The sequence below is a fragment of the Poromitra crassiceps genome (assembly GCF_964638095.1).
Source record: "Poromitra crassiceps genome assembly, chromosome: 10".
NCBI classification, from domain to species: Eukaryota; Metazoa; Chordata; class Actinopteri; order Beryciformes; family Melamphaidae; genus Poromitra; species Poromitra crassiceps.
Genome location: NC_139631.1, coordinates 27,149,417 through 27,170,376, shown reverse-complemented (window position 1 = coordinate 27,170,376; position 20,960 = coordinate 27,149,417). Strand labels below are relative to the sequence as shown.

The window sequence follows — 20,960 nt, the reverse complement described above, 5'->3', positions numbered from 1 at the left end:
TTTTTTTTTTTCAAAAGTAGACAAAGAAACGTCTTTGTTTGTTGAAGTTCAATGTGTGGAAAGTAGTTCAGTTGAACAAGTCTCTGAAGAGACACATGAGAAGTTATACAGGAGAGAAACCATTCAATTGAGTTTCTGGCAAAACTGTTTACTTGACAGGAAAAACTGAAGATGCATAAAAAATAGACTAAGAAAAGTCTTGTTGTTTGAGTTTGAAGAAAAACTGAAGATGCATAATGAGAATTTATACTGCTGAGAAACCTTTTAGTTCAAAGTAAATCTAAGTGACGGTGTAACTCATTCTATTTCAAGATAAGCCTTATCTCCAATCTCATGTTTTTTCTAGTTGTTATTGTAATAACAATTTCCCACAACAGCATGTTTTGTATTTGTGCATTTCAAATAAAATACTACTTTTCCAGTCATATATTGTCATTATTCAAGTTTAAAAAAATATTGTTAAAATCGTATCGTATCGTTATCGTGAACCCAGTATCGTGATACGTATCGTATCGTGAACTGAGTGTATCGTGACACCCCTAATGTATACACATACATACATACATACATATATATATGTATGTATATACACAAACGTACACAAACTTACCCATACACACACAATATCATAAATCCACCCACATATCCCTATCAATACTTATTCCTAATAATACATTCCAATATTGCCCCAATAACCCAATGCTTTGATATTAACTTGTGTTGAACCAATGCATCTAAGAATTTATCCAATGTTAGACAGTATCCAAAGTTAAACAGGGAGATAGAGAGAGAGAGCAAGAGGGCAGGAGTGAGAGAAAAGGAATGAAACTGTCCAGTCAGAAGTCCAGCACCTCTCCTGATTGCCCATCAGTCTATCCGCTGTTGTATAGTATAATGTTGTATAGTATAATGTTCTATCCGCTGTTGTATAGTATAATGTTGTATAGTATAATGTTGTATAGTATAATGTTGTATAGTATAATGTTGTATAGTATAATGTTGTATAGTATAATGTTGTATAGTATAATGTTGTATAGTATAATGTTGTATAGTATAATGTTGTATAGTATAATGTTGTATCGTATAATGTTGTATCGTATAATGTTGTATAGTATAATGTTGTATAGTATAATGTTGTATAGTATAATGTTGTATAGTATAATGTTGTATCGTATAATGTTGTATAGTATAATGTTGTATAGTATAATGTTGTATAGTATAATGTTGTATAGTTTTAACGATAAGCAAAGCAGCTGTCTGGAGATTTGGAGCTGCATCCCAGAGAGAGACAGACTGAACATCAGAATGTTTTCATATATATTTTAATCAAGTCGGTGTGAATGTTTTCATCACTTTTATCATTTTTTATATCATTTGTATATATATATATACATATATATATATTAGGGCTGTCAAACGATTAATTTTATTAATCGCGATTAATCTTGCGATTAACTATAGTTAATCGCGATTAATCGCATCTTTGTATCGCATGTTTAAAATGCCATTATTTTGCATTTCAAAACACACACAGACACAGCCGAAGAAGGCTGTGTCTGAGCTAAAAACTTTGGCACTTCCATGTGAATAATGGCTCAGTATTGGAAACTGTGTATTGATAACGTGTATATCGCGTGAAGCCATTGGAGCCGACCTCCCAGAGGTTAGAGGACCCGCGCATCCGAGACTCTGAAGGAAACTCGATGTACTTCGGTGATATTTTAATTCCGTTTTACACAAGGTGCAAACTACGGCTCTTGACTTGTCCACTGTGCCACTTGGGGAGTTTTTTTTAAGTAAAACGAGCCATTTAGAAACGTATTGCTGTCGTTCTCTTCCATGCCTGCATGCACAAGCATGAAGGGACAAAATAGCGGCATGCGATTAACGCGATTGAAAAAAAAATAGCGCGTTATGGTGGGCCCTTAATCACATGGCGATTAACGCGTTAACGCTGACAGCCCTAATATATATATAACTATATATAAATGAATGTTTTTATGATTTTTATAATTGTTTCTAACATTTTTATCATTGGTTCTAAATTTTTTATCATTGGTTTTATCATTTAATAAACTAAAAACTAAACCAAACGCTTACTGTGTGGTTTTGCGGTAAAAGTGGCTCTCATGGAGAAAGTAGTGAGGATCACTGTTGTATAGTATAATGTTGTATAGTATAATGTTGTATTGTATAATGTTGTAGTATAATGTTGTATAGTATAATTTGACTTCTTTTTTCCCCACTTGCTCAACCATTTTATAGCTGAAACCAACCAGGATGTGTCACAGGCCCAGCACTGGGCAAACATTCCCAAATGAACTCCAAGACCACGAACATCAACACATCATGGACAGAACCTCCACTGGGTTTGGCTTACTATTAGTCATGCGTTTTATAGCCCCGAGTGGGTGAGTGGGTACCATGTACCGTGTGTGTGTGTGTGTGTGTGTGTGTGTGTGTGTGTGCGTGTGTTAGCAGACAACTATGAGTGAGAAGAGGAGGCCATTCTTACCAGCACTGGTGCCCGCGCCAGTGGTGAGGTCAGCACCCATCAGGCCACCTGACAGATGAAAGAGAGAGCGAAAGAGTGGAAAACCATTAGTCCATCCACTGTTGCCTCGCTTCTTCTACCTTTCAGGAGCAAACTCAATTTAGTCATAATAGTCCGCGGTGTGTGTGTGTGTGTGTGTGTGTGTGTGTGCGTGCGCTGATACGAAAAGGAATACTGCCTCGCACTAAAACCTTAGCACTCTGAGCAACTGGACACTGCGAGTGGATACATGGAGACCCCGTCCAAGAAAAATGACACATTATTATTTTTAAGCCATGCGAGGTGGAAGAGTGGGCGGGCCCAGAACGTGTGCGGTTTGCTGTGGATGCTGCCAGCGCCAAAACTCATATTTAGTTTGTCCTGGCGCTCCTAGCATCCAGTTGTAATGACAGGGTGAGGGTGTGGGCAGCAGCCTACCGACCAGAGGGACAGAATAAGGACCCTGGACAACAATAACAAACCGACGGGCCTGATGTTCTTATGTCACCAGCAGCTCAATGCCTACACATAGGGCCAGACATCCCCTGTATAGAGCCTCACACTAAATCAACCAGACTTCTGGCCGGGGTTAAACGCAATATTAAATCATTGACTTGTTTTAAATAACATACTGAGCAGGCAATATATGAAAATATGAGGGGGGGGGGGAGGGTGGTTAGCCTCTGAGTTATTCACTGCCTTCTGGTGGAACATTATTGGTAAGGGCACAATAAAATAGATGGCGTATTTGAAGTGAGTGTTTGCGTGCATGTGTGAAAATGAGAGTAGAGAGTCGTACACAGTCTTTGCGACTGTATGTACATGGGTGCGTGAGTGCATGTGAGGTCCCACCCTGTGTTACCTGCACTGGGGGGTCTGTGTGTCACTCCGGGAGACATGCTGTTTCTCTGTAGGCCATGGTGCGCCAGTGGCAACAGGTTGTGGTTGCCTAGGGAACCGCCGGGATGGCTGTAGATGAGACTGTTCTGGTTGCTGACGGGGATGGACACGGGCATCTCGTAGTTAGAGGGGGGCACGGCCTGCTGAGAGAGAGAGAGAGAGAGACACACACAGACAGAGAGAGAGAGAGAGAGAATAGTTCATGTTTAAACTAAACAGTAGATCGAGAGGTGTCAGCAAACTCTGTGAGTGAAGAAACTAAAACAAGAGCATGAAATAGGGGAGTGGGCACAGACAGAGGGAGACTTGACACTCCAGAAACCCTCCAGTCAAAGGAAAATAACAACAGAAGCAGTCAAACACATGCCGCCGTTACAAAAAAGAAAAAGACACTGAAAGACACCAAATTGCACAAGGACAAACGGACAACTAACAATAGACACACATGCATACTGTAGATGGATGGTAGAGAAAACTTCTCAGAACAAATAACTAGACAGTAGGGATGCTGAAGGGGAACACTGCACAAACAGGAGAGGGCGAGCGCTTGGAAAACTCCTCGTTGAGTACACTAACTCAAAATGTTTGCATGCTGATATATGGGATGGCTACACTCTATCATACAAACCTTCTCCAAGGTTCAGACAGTCAGGGAACAGCCAATACTAATATGGCCATTCTCTTCTCTTCTCCTTTTTGCCCCTGACATGTTGTGACATTCTAATGGCATTTTCTTGAATGAAAGCAAAAGGTTGAAAGATCGTGCTGTGGTCACTGCATTCGCTCTATTCCCAGAAATACATTCTTGGGTTATTACATTAAAGAAATAAGAAGGCTACGGTTTACTGGGAACAAGGCCAGGGCATCCCCCACTGTTCTAAATGAGCTCAAGATAATTCAGTCTGTCTTCACCTCACTATAATCGCTACAACGTATGTGTGGCTTTGAGACTTGAGCAGCGAAGGCAATCAGTGTGGCTGAATGACTGTATATATATGTACAGGAATAACGCATGGCTGAATGACTGTATATATATATGTGCAGGAATAACGCATGGCTGAATGACTGTATATATATATGTGCAGGAATAACGCATGGCTGAATGACTGTATATATATATGTGCAGGAATAACGTGTGGCTGAATGACTGTATATATACTGTATATATATGTGCAGGAATAACGCATGGCTGAATGACTGTATATACTGTATATATGTGCAGGAATAACGTGTGGCTGAATGACTGTATATATATATGTGCAGGAATAACGTGTGGCTGAATGACTGTATATATATATGTGCAGGAATAACGTGTGGCTGAATGACTGTATATAAAGTATATGTGCAGGAATAACGTGTGGCTGAATGACTGTATATATATGTGCAAGAATAGCGTGTGGCTGAATGACTGTATATATAGGTGCAGGAATAACGTGTGGCTGAATGACTGTATATGTGCAGGAATAACGTAGCTGAATGACTGTATATATATGCAGGAATAACGTGTGGCTGAATGACTGTACTGTATATATATGTGCAGGAATAGCGTGTGGCTGAATGACTGTATATATATATATATGTGCAGGAATGACGTAGCTGAATGACTGTATATATAGGTGCAGGAATAACGTGTGGCTGAATGACTGTATGGGCTCTATCGTTGCAGCCGCGCAGTTTCTAGGCCGAACGCCAGCCGCAGCGCAAAGCAGTGGGCGTGGAAAGGCGCACTTGATATCTTGGTATCGGCGCTAAACTCAGCCTCAACCATTATAACCACGCCTTTTAAGCGTAAAATTATGCATTGTCCGCTCATTGGAGAATTGCAGGGAAGAGACACACGCTTGCCTTTTAAGCTCCAATTCCTGGACAAATCCGGTAAAACCAGACAAAGCCAAGGGCTCCGCCGCCCCCCCCTCCCTTCATCCGGTCTGTCTATCTCCATATATAGGCTATTATTCCATATTATTATGCTTCTCAAACCAATAACTGCAGTTAAAATACTGCAAGCATGTAAATACGCTACACTATAGCAAGACCAAAGTGAAAATAATTTCTAAATGCATCTGATAGAAAAAAATATTGCCTATGGCTGGATGTCATGAGATTAGATGGCCAGAATGATATCGTTTTATCTCTCCTCCCCCACTGCACGATGCAACATCCTCTGAATGACACCTATCACTTTTACTGGATCTGATAACTTAATTCTATTTAATTTACAGGATTTTATTATTGAGTAATAGTATTTTATTTGGCCTATATATGCGTCCCCCCCACCCCCTGCCCACAGGCTCTGACAAATATGTTCATTCTCAATAAAATCTTCAGTAATCAATCAGAGGGGCTTTAAAAGCCAGATTGGCAGCAGCTGGCGCAGTGTGATCAATATGGCAGACCAAAACCGATCCACTAAATTCACAGCTGAGGAGAAGATGGTGCTGGCGAATCAGGTGATATATCTGTCCACCATTCATTTTGAATAGCTACAAAACAACTCTTTACTTAAGTTGTTTATTCATCTATCCATTCAGGTTCAAATGTACCATCGCGCACTGTTTGGGGAGGAGAATTACCCCGCCGACGCCCCGCGCCCAGTCCTGGACCGCCTGAGCCGCCCCAGGTGGCCGTCTATGCGCTGCGCTTGTTCAGCACCTCGGACAGCTCCGCTGCCACAGACGGGGGAAACATTTGGAAATAATTATAACTTTCTATGCTTTGCACACAGAAAAAATAAATACAACAGACAATTCTGTAATGAATAGCTGTAATGAAGAGTGGGGTTTGAAGAAGCGCTACACAACAGTTGATCCAGTTTCTCTCTCTCTTTCTTTCTCTCTCCCTTTCTCTCACATTAAACGATATACATGCCTATAATGTCAATTATCTGAATGAAATAATAATACATATTAATTAGGAATATTAGTAATATTAGTAGCCTAGCTAATTTCGGGGGGGGGGGGGTAATAAAACGTAGAGCTATATTACACATAAATGGGGATTATTATGATAGCCTAAACTAAATTTATGAAACTGCATTACAGCTTCACCCAAAAAGCCTGAGAAGGGTTGCAATCTTATATTCTATTGTATTCTAAAGTATTTTTTTCTATATATTGTATTCTCCATTCACTTTCCTGTCCCCGGTGCACAGAATCCTGCTTTAGGCCAGCTTTTCAAAAGCGCAAAGCGCTAAAAGTCGGCCAGGTCGGAAGATGGCTGGAAGATAGTAGTACGCCGGTATTTAGCGCCGCCACGCCCACTTCGGCGCATTCAGGGACTCCGCCACGCCCATTCGGCCTAAAGCGCATTTGGCAGCCTAAAGCCTATTGCTATTTTCCCGAAACAGGCGCAAGGCACGTTTTTTTGCGTTTAAGGCCCGTTTTAGCGCCGAAGGCCTGTGGGAGAATAGGGACCTAGTGCAGGAATAACGTAGCTTAATGACTGTATATATGTGCAGGAATAGCGTGTGGCTGAATGACTGTATATATATATATATATGTGCAGGAATAACGTAGCTGAATGACTGTATATATAGGTGCAGGAATAACGTGTGGCTGAATGACTGTATATGTGCAGGAATAACGTAGCTGAATGACTGTATATATGTGCAGGAATAGCGTGTGGCTGAATGACTGTATATATATGTGCAGGAATAACGTGTGGCTGAATGACTGTATATATATATATATGTGCAGGAATAACGTAGCTGAATGACTGTATATATGTGCAGGAATAACGTGTGGCTGAATGACTGTATATATATATATATGTGGAGGAATAACGTAGCTGAATGACTGTATATATGTGCAGGAATAACATGTGGCTGAATGACTGTATATTAGGGATGCACAATATATCGGCAATCATATCGGTATCGGCCGATGTTAATCATTTTTTAACATATCGGCATCGGTCCGATGTTGCAATGTTAATATCGGTTATCAGTATCAGTGAAAATGTTCACATTGAGAGGAAACAATGCAGTAAATCAATGATTTATGGGCTTTTCCAAATGTTTTGGAAATAAAGAAATGTATTACTTTTTCAAATTCACAGTGTTTACATGAGTTTTTCATTATGTATCAAATTTGATTATCATAATCACTTGTTTTTATACAGATCATATCGACATCGGTAAATATCGGTTATCGGCCATAACGGCAATGTTAATATCGGTTATCGGTATGGGCCAAAATTTTCATATCGGTGCATCCCTACTGTATATACAGTATATGTGCAGGAATAACGTGTGGCTGAATGACTGTATACTGTATATATGTGCAGGAATAACGTGTGTCTGAATGACTGTAAATAAAGTATATGTGCAGGAATAACGTAGCTGAATGACTGTATATATGTGCAGGAATAACATGTGGCTGAATGTATATATAGTGCAGGAATAACGTGTGGCTAAATTACTGTATATATATGTGCAGGAATAATGTGTGGCTAAATGCCTGTATATATGTGCAGGAATAACCAGATAACGTGTGGCTGAATGACTGTATATATATATATATGTGCAGGAATAACGTAGCTGAATGACTGTATATATGTGCAGGAATAACGTGTGGCTGAATGACTGTATATATATATATATGTGCAGGAATAACGTAGCTGAATGACTGTATATATGTGCAGGAATAACATGTGGCTGAATGACTGTATATACAGTATATGTGCAGGAATAACGTGTGGCTGAATGACTGTATATATATGTGCAGGAATAACGTGTGGCTGAATGACTGTATACTGTATATGTGCAAGAATAACATGTGGCTGAATGACTGTATATATATGTGCAGGAATAACGTGTGGCTGAATGACTGTATATACAGTATATGTGCAGGAATAACGTGTGGCCGAATGACTGTATATATATGTGCAGGAATAACGTGTGGCTGAATGACTGTATATACAGTATATGTGCAGGAATAACATGTGACTGAATGACTGTATGTATATGGGCAGGAATAATGTGTGGTTGAATGACTGTATATATATATGTGCAGGAATAACATGTGGCTGAATGACTGTATATATATATGTGCAGGAATAACATGTGACTGAATGACTGTATGTATATGGGCAGGAATAATGTGTGGTTGAATGACTGTATATATATATGTGCAGGAATAACATGTGGCTGAATGACTGTATATATATATGTGCAGGAATAGCATGTGTCTGAATGACTGTATATAAAGTATATGTGCAGAAATAACGTGTGGCTAAATGACTGTATATGTGCAGGAATAACATGTGGCTGAATGTATATATAATGCAGGAATAACGTGTGGCTAAATTACTGTATATATATGTGCAGGAATAACGTGTGGCTAAATTACTGTATATATGTGCAGGAATAACGTGTGGCTAAATGACTGTATATATGTGCAGGAATAACATGTGGCTGAATGTATATATAATGCAGGAATAACGTGTGGCTAAATTACTGTATATATGTGCAGGAATAACGTGTGGCTAAATTACTGTATATATATGTGCAGGAATAACGTGTGGCTAAATTACTGTATATATGTGCAGGAATAACATGTGGCTGAATGTATATATAATGCAGGAATAACATGTGGCTAAATGACTGTATATATGTGCAGGAATAACGTGTGGCTAAATTACTGTATATATATGTGCAGGAATAACGTGTGGCTAAATGACTGTATATATGTGCAGGAATAACGTGTGGCTGAATGTATATATAATGCAGGAATAACATGTGGCTGAATGTATATATAATGCAGGAATAACGTGTGGCTAAATGACTGTATATATGTGCAGGAATAACGTGTGGCTAAATTACTGTATATATATGTGCAGGAATAACGTGTGGCTAAATGACTGTATATATGTGCAGGAATAACATGTGGCTGAATGTATATATAATGCAGGAATAACATGTGGCTAAATGACTGTATATATGTGCAGGAATAACGTGTGGCTAAATTACTGTATATATATGTGCAGGAATAACGTGTGGCTAAATGACTGTATATATGTGCAGGAATAACATGTGGCTGAATGTATATATAATGCAGGAATAACATGTGGCTAAATGACTGTATATATGTGCAGGAATAACGTGTGGCTAAATTACTGTATATATATGTGCAGGAATAACATGTGGCTAAATGACTGTATATATGTGCAGGAATAACATGTGGCTGAATGTATATATAATGCAGGAATAACATGTGGCTAAATGACTGTATATATATGTGCAGGAATAACATGTGGCTAAATTACTGTATATATGTGCAGGAATAACATGTGGCTGAATGTATATATAATGCAGGAATAACGTGTGGCTAAATGACTGTATATATGTGCAGGAATAACGTGTGGCTAAATTACTGTATATATGTGCAGGAATAACATGTGGCTGAATGTATATATAATGCAGGAATAACATGTGGCTAAATGACTGTATATATGTGCAGGAATAACGTGTGGCTAAATTACTGTATATATATGTGCAGGAATAACGTGTGGCTAAATGACTGTATATATGTGCAGGAATAACATGTGGCTGAATGTATATATAATGCAGGAATAACATGTGGCTAAATGACTGTATATATATGTGCAGGAATAACATGTGGCTAAATTACTGTATATATATGTGCAGGAATAACATGTGGCTAAATTACTGTATATATATGTGCAGGAATAACGTGTGGCTAAATGACTGTATATATGTGCAGGAATAACGTGTGGCTAAATGACTGTATATATGTGCAGGAATAACGTGTGGCTAAATGACTGTATATATGTGCAGGAATAACCAGATAACGTGTGGCTGAATGACTGTATATATGTGCAGGAATAACCAGATAACGTGTGGCTAAATGACTGTATATATGTGCAGGAATAACGTGTGGCTAAATGACTGTATATATGTGCAGGAATAACGTGTGGCTAAATGACTGTATATATGTGCAGGAATAACCAGATAACGTGTGGCTAAATGACTGTATATATGTGCAGGAATAACGTGTGGCTAAATGACTGTATATATGTGCAGGAATAACCAGATAACGTGTGGCTAAATGACTGTATATATATGTGCAGGAATAACCAGATAACGTGTGGCTGAATGACTGTATATATGTGCAGGAATAACGTGTGGCTAAATGACTGTATATATGTGCAGGAATAACCAGATAACGTGTGGCTAAATGACTGTATATATGTGCAGGAATAACCAGATAACGTGTGGCTAAATGACTGTATATATGTGCAGGAATAACCAGATAACGTGTGGCTAAATGACTGTATATATGTGCAGGAATAACCAGATAACGTGTGGCTAAATGACTGTATATATGTGCAGGAATAACCAGATAACGTGTGGCTAAATGACTGTATATATATGTGCAGGAATAACCAGATAACGTGTGGCTGAATGACTGTATATATATGTGCAGGAATAACGTGTGGCTCAATGATGATACACAGTCATATATGTTCAGGAATAAGGTCTATTCTCTGTCGCACGGAGCTAATGCAAAGTGTTTTTTAAGTGGCAGACGATCAGTCAGCAGTCTCATCAGCAACATGAGTCGAGGTAGCTAGGACGGCCTCCTGGCCCCAGGCGTCTAGTTTGTCATGTTTATTGTGTCACTTGGCAGAAGGGCTTAACCTTGGGAGTGCCCTGGAAGTGGTTGATCCTGCATGTTAGCTTTAGGAAGTAGAAAATAGGGCCCTAAATTGTTGCCATGTGTCTCAGGGCAATGCAGGGATCTCATCAGCGGGACCATCGAAGTAGAATCTAAGCCTGAGCCCTGCCTCGTCTTCTTTAATTTTCTCCCCTTTGCTAATGCTCCTTTTTCTGCAGGGCAAATATTATTTCACAGGGCAAAGAGGGTTACTTTAACCATATTCCATTGCAGGCCTCTCCACTTTTCGCTTCTGCTGCAACTCTACACAGTGGTGGGCTAGCCAAACGCTATGGTTGCTTTCTTTCATAACGAGTGGCTGTCTCTGGTTCTGTTTTATTTTCTGGAGATTTTCGCTAATTTCTTCCATCTTGGATTCCTTGCCGGAGTTTCTGTGCCTCATGGCTGCTATATCCTCTGTGGTTCAGCGAGTGTGTGGGGGGCAGGGGGGGCTATAGCTGTGAATGTCTGTGTGTGCGCGCACACACACACACACACCATCACGGGTGTATGGGCCCCGCCTGCAAGCTGTCATTTAACTGGTGCCATCCTTCCTGTTTTCAGTCATCCTCCTCCTCCCCCTCTCCCCACAGTCCCCTCAACAGTCCCCTGCGATCCAGAGGCCCAGTGCTTGGCAGCCACTCTGACCACACACTGAACTGCCACTTGTTGTGAGCAGAGTCACCCCCCCCACCGCCGCTGCTACTCCACCCCCATCCCCACCCGGCCCCCGATCCCAAAACCCACCCCACCACACCCCACCCCGCCACCCCAGCTCACCAGCCCTCGCCTCGCCTCTAACCACATCTCCCCCATGCTCCACACAACTCTGCCAGACACTACTGTTCTTCTTTGAATCATCTACCATGGAATTATCTCTCTCTCCGTATACGGCTAGAACGCTAACCATTCCAATATGGTGCCTTCTGAATGGAGAGCGAGCTCGGTTGACATTGAAAAGAGCTTTTGTGTTGTGGTTTCTGGCGACTGACTATGTTGAGATCTTCTGTAAAATTAATGATGTATAATATCACTCCAGCAGCTGACAGACTCTAGATCTATAGATGGCCACCAACAGAGATATTGTTTTAAAAGATGTTACTGTCAGACGCTGGCTTTCATTAGCCTAATTATTAATTATTATTTTCTTGAGGTTGCCGAAGGTTGAAAAGAGATAATTGGGTGTTTTCACCCCTGTGTAACGTGTGAGACGCAGACACAAGCTGGAGAGGCTGTGCATGTCTGCTGCTGTTTCACTGCTATAACGTGTGTCCTTGCTGTTGCGGGTGACTGAGCGCTGTGTTTTGGTGCAGGAAAAGGAAAAGCACATGCAGACCACACCTCCCCTGAGAGCCAGGCAAGGCATAATGGCTAACGGGTTCAGGGTGGGATACCAGTCAGGTTAGAATTTGTCATGAGGGAAAGCACGCAATCACCATCGCAAAAAATGAATGGTAGTTAGGGTTAAAGCTATGTCAAATTTGAGGACTGTCCCTCAACTATAGTAATCAAGCAAAATCAAAGAACTGTATTTCTTTCCACGGTAAGTATATAGCTGCTAGTTGTAATTTACATATCCGTATTTGTCGACTAGAGGTGTGGTTAACTCTCACTTTGTGTATTTAGTCTAGTGGCAAACAATGGTGGTTAGCTGGGTTAGCTGAACAGTCACTCAGCATCTTGTTAGCCAGCCGAGGATGCGGCGTAGCGTCAACCCAGTACTTACGGGTATCTTATGAGTTTTGATCATGTGATCAAACTCCTCGTTAATCTGTTTGTATTTCTCCTCAGTGCGTGGGGTGAGGGTGAGAGCTGACTCGAGCTCCGGGCTCTCGCCGCCTTTGTTCTCCTTCTTGCTCAATGCCTGCCAGGTCCCACAACAACCCCACAGAGACGGACGGACGGAGACACAGACAAGGGGACACACAGACAGAGAGACGGATGGTAGGGAACAGATGACAAAACAAGGAGACGAGGACGGAGACAGAAAGGACAGGGGACATAAAGGGAGAGAGAGGAGAGAAAGGTGAGAGGAAGGCTCAGGGGGTTCAACACAGGGTACTTACACACAGTCTCTGTCTGCTGATCATCAGATCAATGTCCTCGTTTATTTTCCTGTACTTGTCCTCGGACTCGGGGCTGTGGCCGACCGAGTCGTCTGCGTCGGGGTCGGGGCTGTCACAGCCGTTTAGGCCCTTCTTTCTCAACGTCTGCAAACAGAGCAGTGGCACAACACAGTTGAAGGGCTTGTGTGTGTGTGTGTGTGTGTGTGTGTGTGTGGGGGGGGGGTGGACAGTGAGCAAGGCGTACAGCTTGGGAGGGGGGCAGATGAACTGTGAGGAGGTGCCTTTTACAATCAATCCTGACAAAAGACAAGGTGGATCGGGAACAAATTGGAAAATGATTTAGGGATTTATTTAGCAGAAGCTAAGCCTCGACTCGAGCTTATCTCCGCTGAATGCATTTCCAAAGTGTTTTCTCTATGACATGTCTGTTTTGGAGAAAATGTTCCTTCATGTTCTTTAACCTTTATGACAAATAGGTTTTTTTGGCAGGCATCAATCTAACCTCCATCAACATGGGGTGAAGTGAGGACACAGTGACTGCTTTAATTGTCAACAAGTAAACATGCAGCTAAACACTCAGCATGGCACCAACACTAACAAGACATTCACTAACAAGACATAACTACTGCTCAGACTCTTCAACCAAATGAGACAGCATGGGACCTTCAGACCTCATAATTACACAGGAAAGAAAGGGGGACCATCATAAAAAACACATTTTATCACCAGGGATAATCAGGAGATCATGAAATAGGACTGAGATACAGGAAAGGTGACTGAGTTCAGTTGGGTTGTATGGTGTGTGTTATTTATATGTGGCAGTTTCTGTTTTGGCCACCTGATGGCCACCTGCCCCCATTAGAGTGGCCAGAAAACAGCAGACAGAGAGAAGCCCCACTCTCCACTCCCTCCGATGGAAGAGAGAGAGCCACAAAGAGAGAGAGAGGGAGAGAGAGACAGAGAGAGAGAGGGAGAGATGGAGAGAGAGAGAGAGAGTGTAAGCTGCCTCTCTGTCCTTCTTTAGATATCGCTGACAACCATAACAGCAGGGATAAGTTTCAGAGCACATTAGTTTGTGTGATAGCACGCGGGTGTGTTTGCCTGAGCGAGCCAGGGGAGGCAGCGACGGGCGCTGCCTTCGTTTGCCTCGTACAGTGGGAGACAAAGAGAGAGCGAGGCAGAAGAAAAGTACAGTAGCTGACAGTTAGAGATCTCATCAAAGGCACCACCCCCCTCCCCCCCCTCTTTCCCCCCTTCACTCTCCACCTCCCCTCCTCCCCTCCTCTCTCCTCCGCGGCTGGCTTTAATAAAGGGAGATTAGTCTAGAGGAGGAATATCACGGGCCTGCTCCTGTCTGCGCAGACGTCGCTTCACACTGCGCTCTCCTCCTTTCATCTCAACCTCCATATCAGACAGACGTAATTACATTTACTTTAGCACACTCTGTATTTGATGCTGATCAAGTGTGTGTGTCTCTCTCTCTCTCTCTCTCTCTCTCTCTCTCTCTCGGTGTATATGTTTTAGTGTGTGTGTGTGTGTGTGTGTGTGTGTGTGTGTGTGTGTGTGTGTGTGTGTGCGTGCGTGCGTGCGTGCATGCGTGTGTGTCTGTGTGTGGGAGGGGAATGAGTCTGTGTTTGTGTGTGCCTGTGTGGGTGTGTGAGAGTGGGTGTTAGCGTTGAGAGAAAAAAGGGAGAGAGAGAGAAAGAAAGACTGAGCAGGAGAAGGGAGAGAGATAGATCCGAAGATAAGTTAATCTCGGTGAACTTCTCCCTCTCATTTTGTTTGTCTCCTTCAGTACTCACTCACGGAGGAGATACGAGCGCTAGCTACTCCATCACGAGTGGCAGCACAGGTGACAGCGAGCGATCTGCACTGCTCGGAAAACAAATAACAATCCAGTCATCTCTCATGTCAGCAGAACAAAGCCCTGTTCTGAGTGTGGTTTTAGTGAACTTAGAGGCCTTCTTTGGTGTGTGCGCGGTAGCTGTTTGATTCCTGAGGCGTCTCGTGGCGGCAGCATCTACTGTAAGCGTGTCAACATTTGCCGACTCTCCTCTTCTCACTCTGAATCCTCACTTGGCCCCCAGAGTGTGGAAATCTGGAGTTCTGAATTTGAAAGCGTCTCTCACATCTCTGACAGTCTTCAGGAAATCACACCAAACAAATCAGCCGAGGCAACGCTCGCAGATCTGACTTCTTACAGACCTACAGTGAATCAGCCACTCTGGCTCTATCTGAGGTGGATGAGTCAAAGAGAACAAAGGGGTTGCGGAGGTCTAGCACGCTGTCTTTTTTGGCAAAGGACGTGAGATGTAAAACTTTTTCCCCCGTTCCTTTTGTGTAGTTCCAATCTGGTCTTGGCGATGCAAGAATTCATATGGAACTGACAAGAGCTGAACCGCTGGCCTTCTCTTCACATGAGAATGCATTCAAGGAGAAACCGACTGACTTTCTACTCGTATAGCACGGAATCCAGCCGCCTACCGCCGCCAGCGCACAGCACATGAGATAACACTTCCATTCTAGGAAGAGCAGCGCCGGGGCGTGCTGGGAGGCGGGAACGAGGGCTGGGGTAAAGGTGAGACCCATATGGGGTAACTGAGCTGGTGGTCTGGAGGGGGTGGGGGTAGTAGTGGGTGGGTGGGTGGGTGGGGGTAGTTGGGGGGGGGTAATGGCTGAGTTGGGTGTTGATGGGGTGCAGGGAGCCAGAGCGCGGGTGTTATATGACTTTGAAGCATGTGGTCCAGGCTTAGCTTTCCAGCGGGGCTCAGCAGAGCCAGGGCGCGGCACAAGGGCGCTATGCCACTCATCCCAGTTATGCCCACCTGTTTAAGGACGTCACACCTGTTGCCAAAGGCTGACACACAAGCCGACAACCAATCATATCCTACGGAGCTTTCGTATGGCCATAGAAGGCCGTCTCACTCTAACAGCCCCCCCCCCCCCCCCCCCCCCACCACCACCACCACCACCCCAGCTGACCAAACCCCCCCCCCCCTCCCCCTGGCTCCCTCGTCATCATAGGTTTTCTCCCTCTCTAATTGCCCATTGCTCTGTCTGCAGCCTGAATGTGTGATGTATTACATTGCTCTCCAGAGGTCATCCACATGCTGCTCCAAACAAGGCTCCGAGTCTCTTATCTGTGACATCATCATCGCTAAGCGAGACTTCAAAGAGAAGTCTCTCCAAATGACGGAGGGAATAATGATCATTGGAACGTGATTTCTCAGCTACTATGCTGGTATTGAAAGAAAGAGGAGTGTGGATATGAAGGGCTGGCAGAGAAATAGAGTCTTTGGGGAATATGCTAATAGGATGTGGATTAAACAAAAACACTTTGGCGGACTTCACTCATGCCAAGAACTGAATTTTATGCGCAAAAAATATTCCCCCAAATTATCGTTCTTATATTAAAATTCTACATTTTTCTAACTAATTAGGATTTTCATTCCAAAAAGTACTGCACATGATTTGAATAATCTACTCTTACAAAAATGATTGCATGCATGAAAGTAAACTTTTCATGGAGCAATAATGAAGTTTCTTGCCATCGTAACGCCTCTGTTTACAAAACAGAGGAATGACAATAATTTTTTGTAATGATCAAACAATCAGTATTGAATGGTTGGTGTCAAGAAATTAAATCCTTTATATATTAATTACATGGTTTAAAAAAAAAGCCTTTCTATAAACATTAACTGAGCAGAAGTCCATTCCTATGCTCACAGCACACCTTAACAGCTGCTGCAGGACATGAAGGATTCTGATCCCTAAGTCAAGCTTTTATTAATGAGCAACGAAACCAGCAAATGTCCTTGCATGGACACACTTTGAAGTGAGAGACTGGGTGAGGAGAGAGCCAGATAACAAGAGAAAGGGGGGATAATAGAGAGAGGGAGGGAGGGGGAGAGAGAGAGAGAGACAGGGCTACAAACCTACAAACGACTACAACGCAGACATCGTCGCTGGGGCGTATAGCGTTACAGGGAGCGAGGGAGGGAGAAAGAGAGAGAGAGAGCAGAAGGAGAGAGAGTGTGAGGCAGAGGAAAGACTATGAAAAAGCTGTGTAGGCTTGCTTTGGCTCTGTGTCTTTCTCTGTGGCCCCTTTGGAGGCTTGCTCCTAATTAAACTCCTTCTTCATGATGCTCCCTCCTGACTCCACTTGTCACGGCGCCTGCGTGAAGCAGGAGCAGCGTAGACACTGCGTCCTACATACTTACACAGCCGTCTCATCGGTACCCTTCAGCTCCGCACACCGCAGCTAGGCCGGGCCTACACTTAGGCTGAGCTCACCTGGGTAGAGCAGCAGGGCCAGAGAGAGCGAGCAGGAGGCTAAGCAGTGTTGGGTTAGGTGAAGGTGAGCTGGGTTCCACTGAGATAATCACAGGCTAAGTGTGTGAGCTGAAAGGGGACTCACACACGTGGCCGTTGCTAAGTGCTAGTACTGTCAATGTAACAGTTCAGTCTGTAGTGTACTGGGTATTGTTTAAAAAAGTGCTTAAAAAATCATGATACCAGTATCAATACCCTTAAAGTGATACCGATACCAATAGAGTACTTCTTTCAATAGCTTTTTGTGTAGTATAGCTATACTTTTGAACGTTTTGGTGGCACTTTGGCACGCTGAACTGCCAACGCCATCACAAGCACCGCGCTCGACTTCACCACCACAGACTGTATGGGTTGTAGCCGCTGTGGTAGTGGGCCAATCCCAGGTGGCATTAAAGTGAAGAATGCTTGCCGTGATGGAATGAGATCAGAACCACAGTACTTTTTTACTCGATCTGTGTAAAAAAAGGATCAAATGCTGGTATCATTTGACTGGAGAAGTTCCGATAATACTTGGTACTGGGTTATTTCGGTTGATACCATAAAGCAGCCATTCCCAACCGGTGGGCCGCGAAGGTATTGCAAGTGGGCCGCCAAATAAATAAAAAACAATTATTTGCTATTTTTTATTATTATTATTATGTATGAGAATGGATTTGTTTTTAATGATACCATTATTTAATTTGTAATCGATTATTCGTTTATTAGCCTATTGCAGACAGCCCCTCACTTTTAGTTTCTGGTTTCTGTGTGGTGCTGATGGACAGCTCCTTTTATCCGTCAAATAAAAAGTGCTGTGAGAACGCATTATTTGGCCTCCGTATTGTTTACGGTCAATTGTGGGCCGCAAACATTTTTGAGATTTTCAACTGGGCCTTGACTTGGAAAAGGTTGGGAACTATGTATATGTGGTCTTAAAAAAACATGTATATTCCACTTTCCTAAGAATTGAGTTCTCTAAGGTTTTAAAAGGGAAGCCTGCCCATTTAGCTGTTTCTTTTACACAGTTCATAGTTTGGGGTGTAGGTGATAACCTCATGGGGCACTTGTGAGGAACTGTGGAGGGTATCTGGGTGTGAATTCTGGGTGGCCTTGGGGGGTCTGCTAGGGACAGCTGACGCCTGCCCACAGCCCCTGCCATACCAGCATCCGTCTGCTCGGCATTCTGCCACCCTGACCCTCTCTACCTCTCTCTCTGCCCCCATCGCGCTCTCTGTCTGTCTCTCTGTCTCAGTCTGTCTGTCAGTCTGTCTCCCTTCCTCTGTGCGCCCATCATCACTACATCTCAGACAGAATGTGAGTCAAACCAATAGAGTACAGGAATGAGTCCGGTAGATCTGGATGTTAGCACTTCCGGTTCCTACGTATAAAAGTCTATGGGATTTTTGTATTGGGATTTTGGTTAAATGCTTGAACTAAGGTCTATGCTTAACACAAGTTTATGAAACAGTGAACTTTGTGTTCAGCAAGATATTCTTCACAAATGAGGACCACTTTTATTTTCGAAGCGTAAATATTTCTTTAACAAGGTTTTCAAAAAAAAACCTACAATACAATCCCCATGCAAAAATCCCATTGTCTTTTACATCAGGAAGTGCAGGGACTTCTGGGTAAACCTACAAAAATAAGTCATCCCTGCGGTACTCTATTTCTGCAATGGATGGACCCATCTTCCCTCAGGTAGAGACGGTATATTGTGAGAGCTTTGTTGTTGACCTTTAGCCTCTGTGGTGATCTTGGCAGTGGGCTTTGAAGGTTAAGACACATTCAATATTGTGTTTATGGCTGCTGGCGACATTTAGGCCAATGAATGTTTCTCAATGTCTTCAAGCAATGGCCTCCAGCATCAGTGCTACAAAAACACTTAGTGGATAATAAAGGGCTTTTATATCACTGCCAACATTGTATGGTCTTCTGAATACACACGCTTTCGGAGGCAAAACCAAGACTTATGAAAGAAGATAGTATAGTGGTCGGGCACAAAGACTTTCCCCCACTAAATGCAGCAGTTTATGCTATTGCAGTGCTTTTCAGCACTTCTTGGTGGAAAACACCAGTTTGTGTGAGACGAGCACAATAAAAAGGCATTAATAACTGTGGCACTCTGGCACTTATGGTTCATCATGTTTGCCGTGTGGCGGGGGGAAATAAAATGGAACTGGAATAAACAGCCTCTCCCTCAGACTGAGCCAACGGTTTGTCAAGATGCTAACAATGTTACAAAGCTGATTGATTCACTTTGGCAATTATCAGACTTGAAGGTTTGTCCTTGAAGTCGATGGCATTACGGTAGTGGTGCGAACAGGCCATGGCCATGTGTGAGAATGTGTGTGGGGCGGATGTGACCACAGGGGCCACCTACAGTACGCACTAAGTAAGTCATCTTCAGTGACTGCTTTAACACACAATGGTATTAAAGCGGCCCCCAAATAATCATCTCAAGCTAGAGGCTACAATATTTAAATAGTTTCTTTTTTCTCTTTCTTTTTTCTTTCCCTGCAATGCTCGATAGCCTGAATAGAATACTGTAAGACAGTAGGATAACCTCAAAAATATATTTCCTCTGATTCCTCCCCTTCACAAAAACTTACAGACCTAAGACTTAGATGACAATAATTTTGGAGGGAAAAGTGGCTTGCCAGAGGAGAAGTTTGAAAACCACGGCACAACAGGGAGCTCCCCAGCTTTTACCAATTGACAGACTCAATTTGATCCAAGCAGATTGGTAAGGAGCACTGTGGCTCAGTGTCAATGGGGGCCAGGCAGTGGGGAGAACCACTGTCCCTTCCCATCACAAGTAACAAGACGGAGGTGGTCATGGAGTGGACCCGCTGTGGATTAAGACACAATGTGCACTCAGGGTGGGCTTGTTGGTGGCCGGGGTGGGCTAGCAGCATGTATGGGGTGGGCTCCCATTCTCCTTATTTCTCTCTTTTCCTCTGTATCTGTGGCTACCTCTTCCTATCATCCTTTTTTGTCTCCCTCCCTCCCTCCCTCTCTCTCTCATTCTCTCTCTCTCTCTGTCTGTCTCTCTCTCTGTCTCTCTGTCTGTCTGTCTGTCTCTCTCTGTCTGTCTCTCTCTCTGTCTGTCTCTCTCTCTCTCTGTCTGTCTCTCTCTGTCTGTCTCTCTCTCTGTCTGTCTGTCTCTCTGTCTGTCTGTCTGTCTCTCTCTGTCTGTCTGTCTGTCTCTCTCTCTGTCTGTCTGTCTGTCTTTCTCTGTCTCTCTCTCTCTGTCTCTCTCTCTCAATCTTTCTTTCTGCTTTCCAGAGTGGAGGGAACATCAGAGGGATCAGGCTGGCTTAGCTTATTGGAAGCAGATGGTAGACCAAAGGCAAGAAGGCCACAGTTTCATGAAGCGTGGTTTGAACATGCCAGGACCATGTCGAGGGGCATGCCCATGGATGATGGCTAGGTGGTGTGTGTGTGTGTGTGTGTGTGTGTGTGTGTGTGTGTGTG

At 43.1% G+C, this 20,960-nt stretch overlaps 1 protein-coding gene across 1 annotated transcript in view; it reads right to left on the bottom strand.

The window, feature by feature from the left end:
• Positions 1-20,960, bottom strand: part of LOC310784131 (myocyte-specific enhancer factor 2C-like) — an 89,974-nt gene that overhangs the window by 13,956 nt on the left and 55,058 nt on the right. Inside the window, exons 4-6 of the mRNA XM_083645118.1 lie at positions 13,176-13,319; positions 3,396-3,576; positions 2,516-2,563 (exon numbers count right to left, since the gene is read on the bottom strand). Of these exons, the coding sequence (XP_083501244.1) occupies positions 2,516-2,563; positions 3,396-3,576; positions 13,176-13,319 (373 nt within the window). The remainder of the gene's footprint in view (positions 1-2,515; positions 2,564-3,395; positions 3,577-13,175; positions 13,320-20,960) is intronic.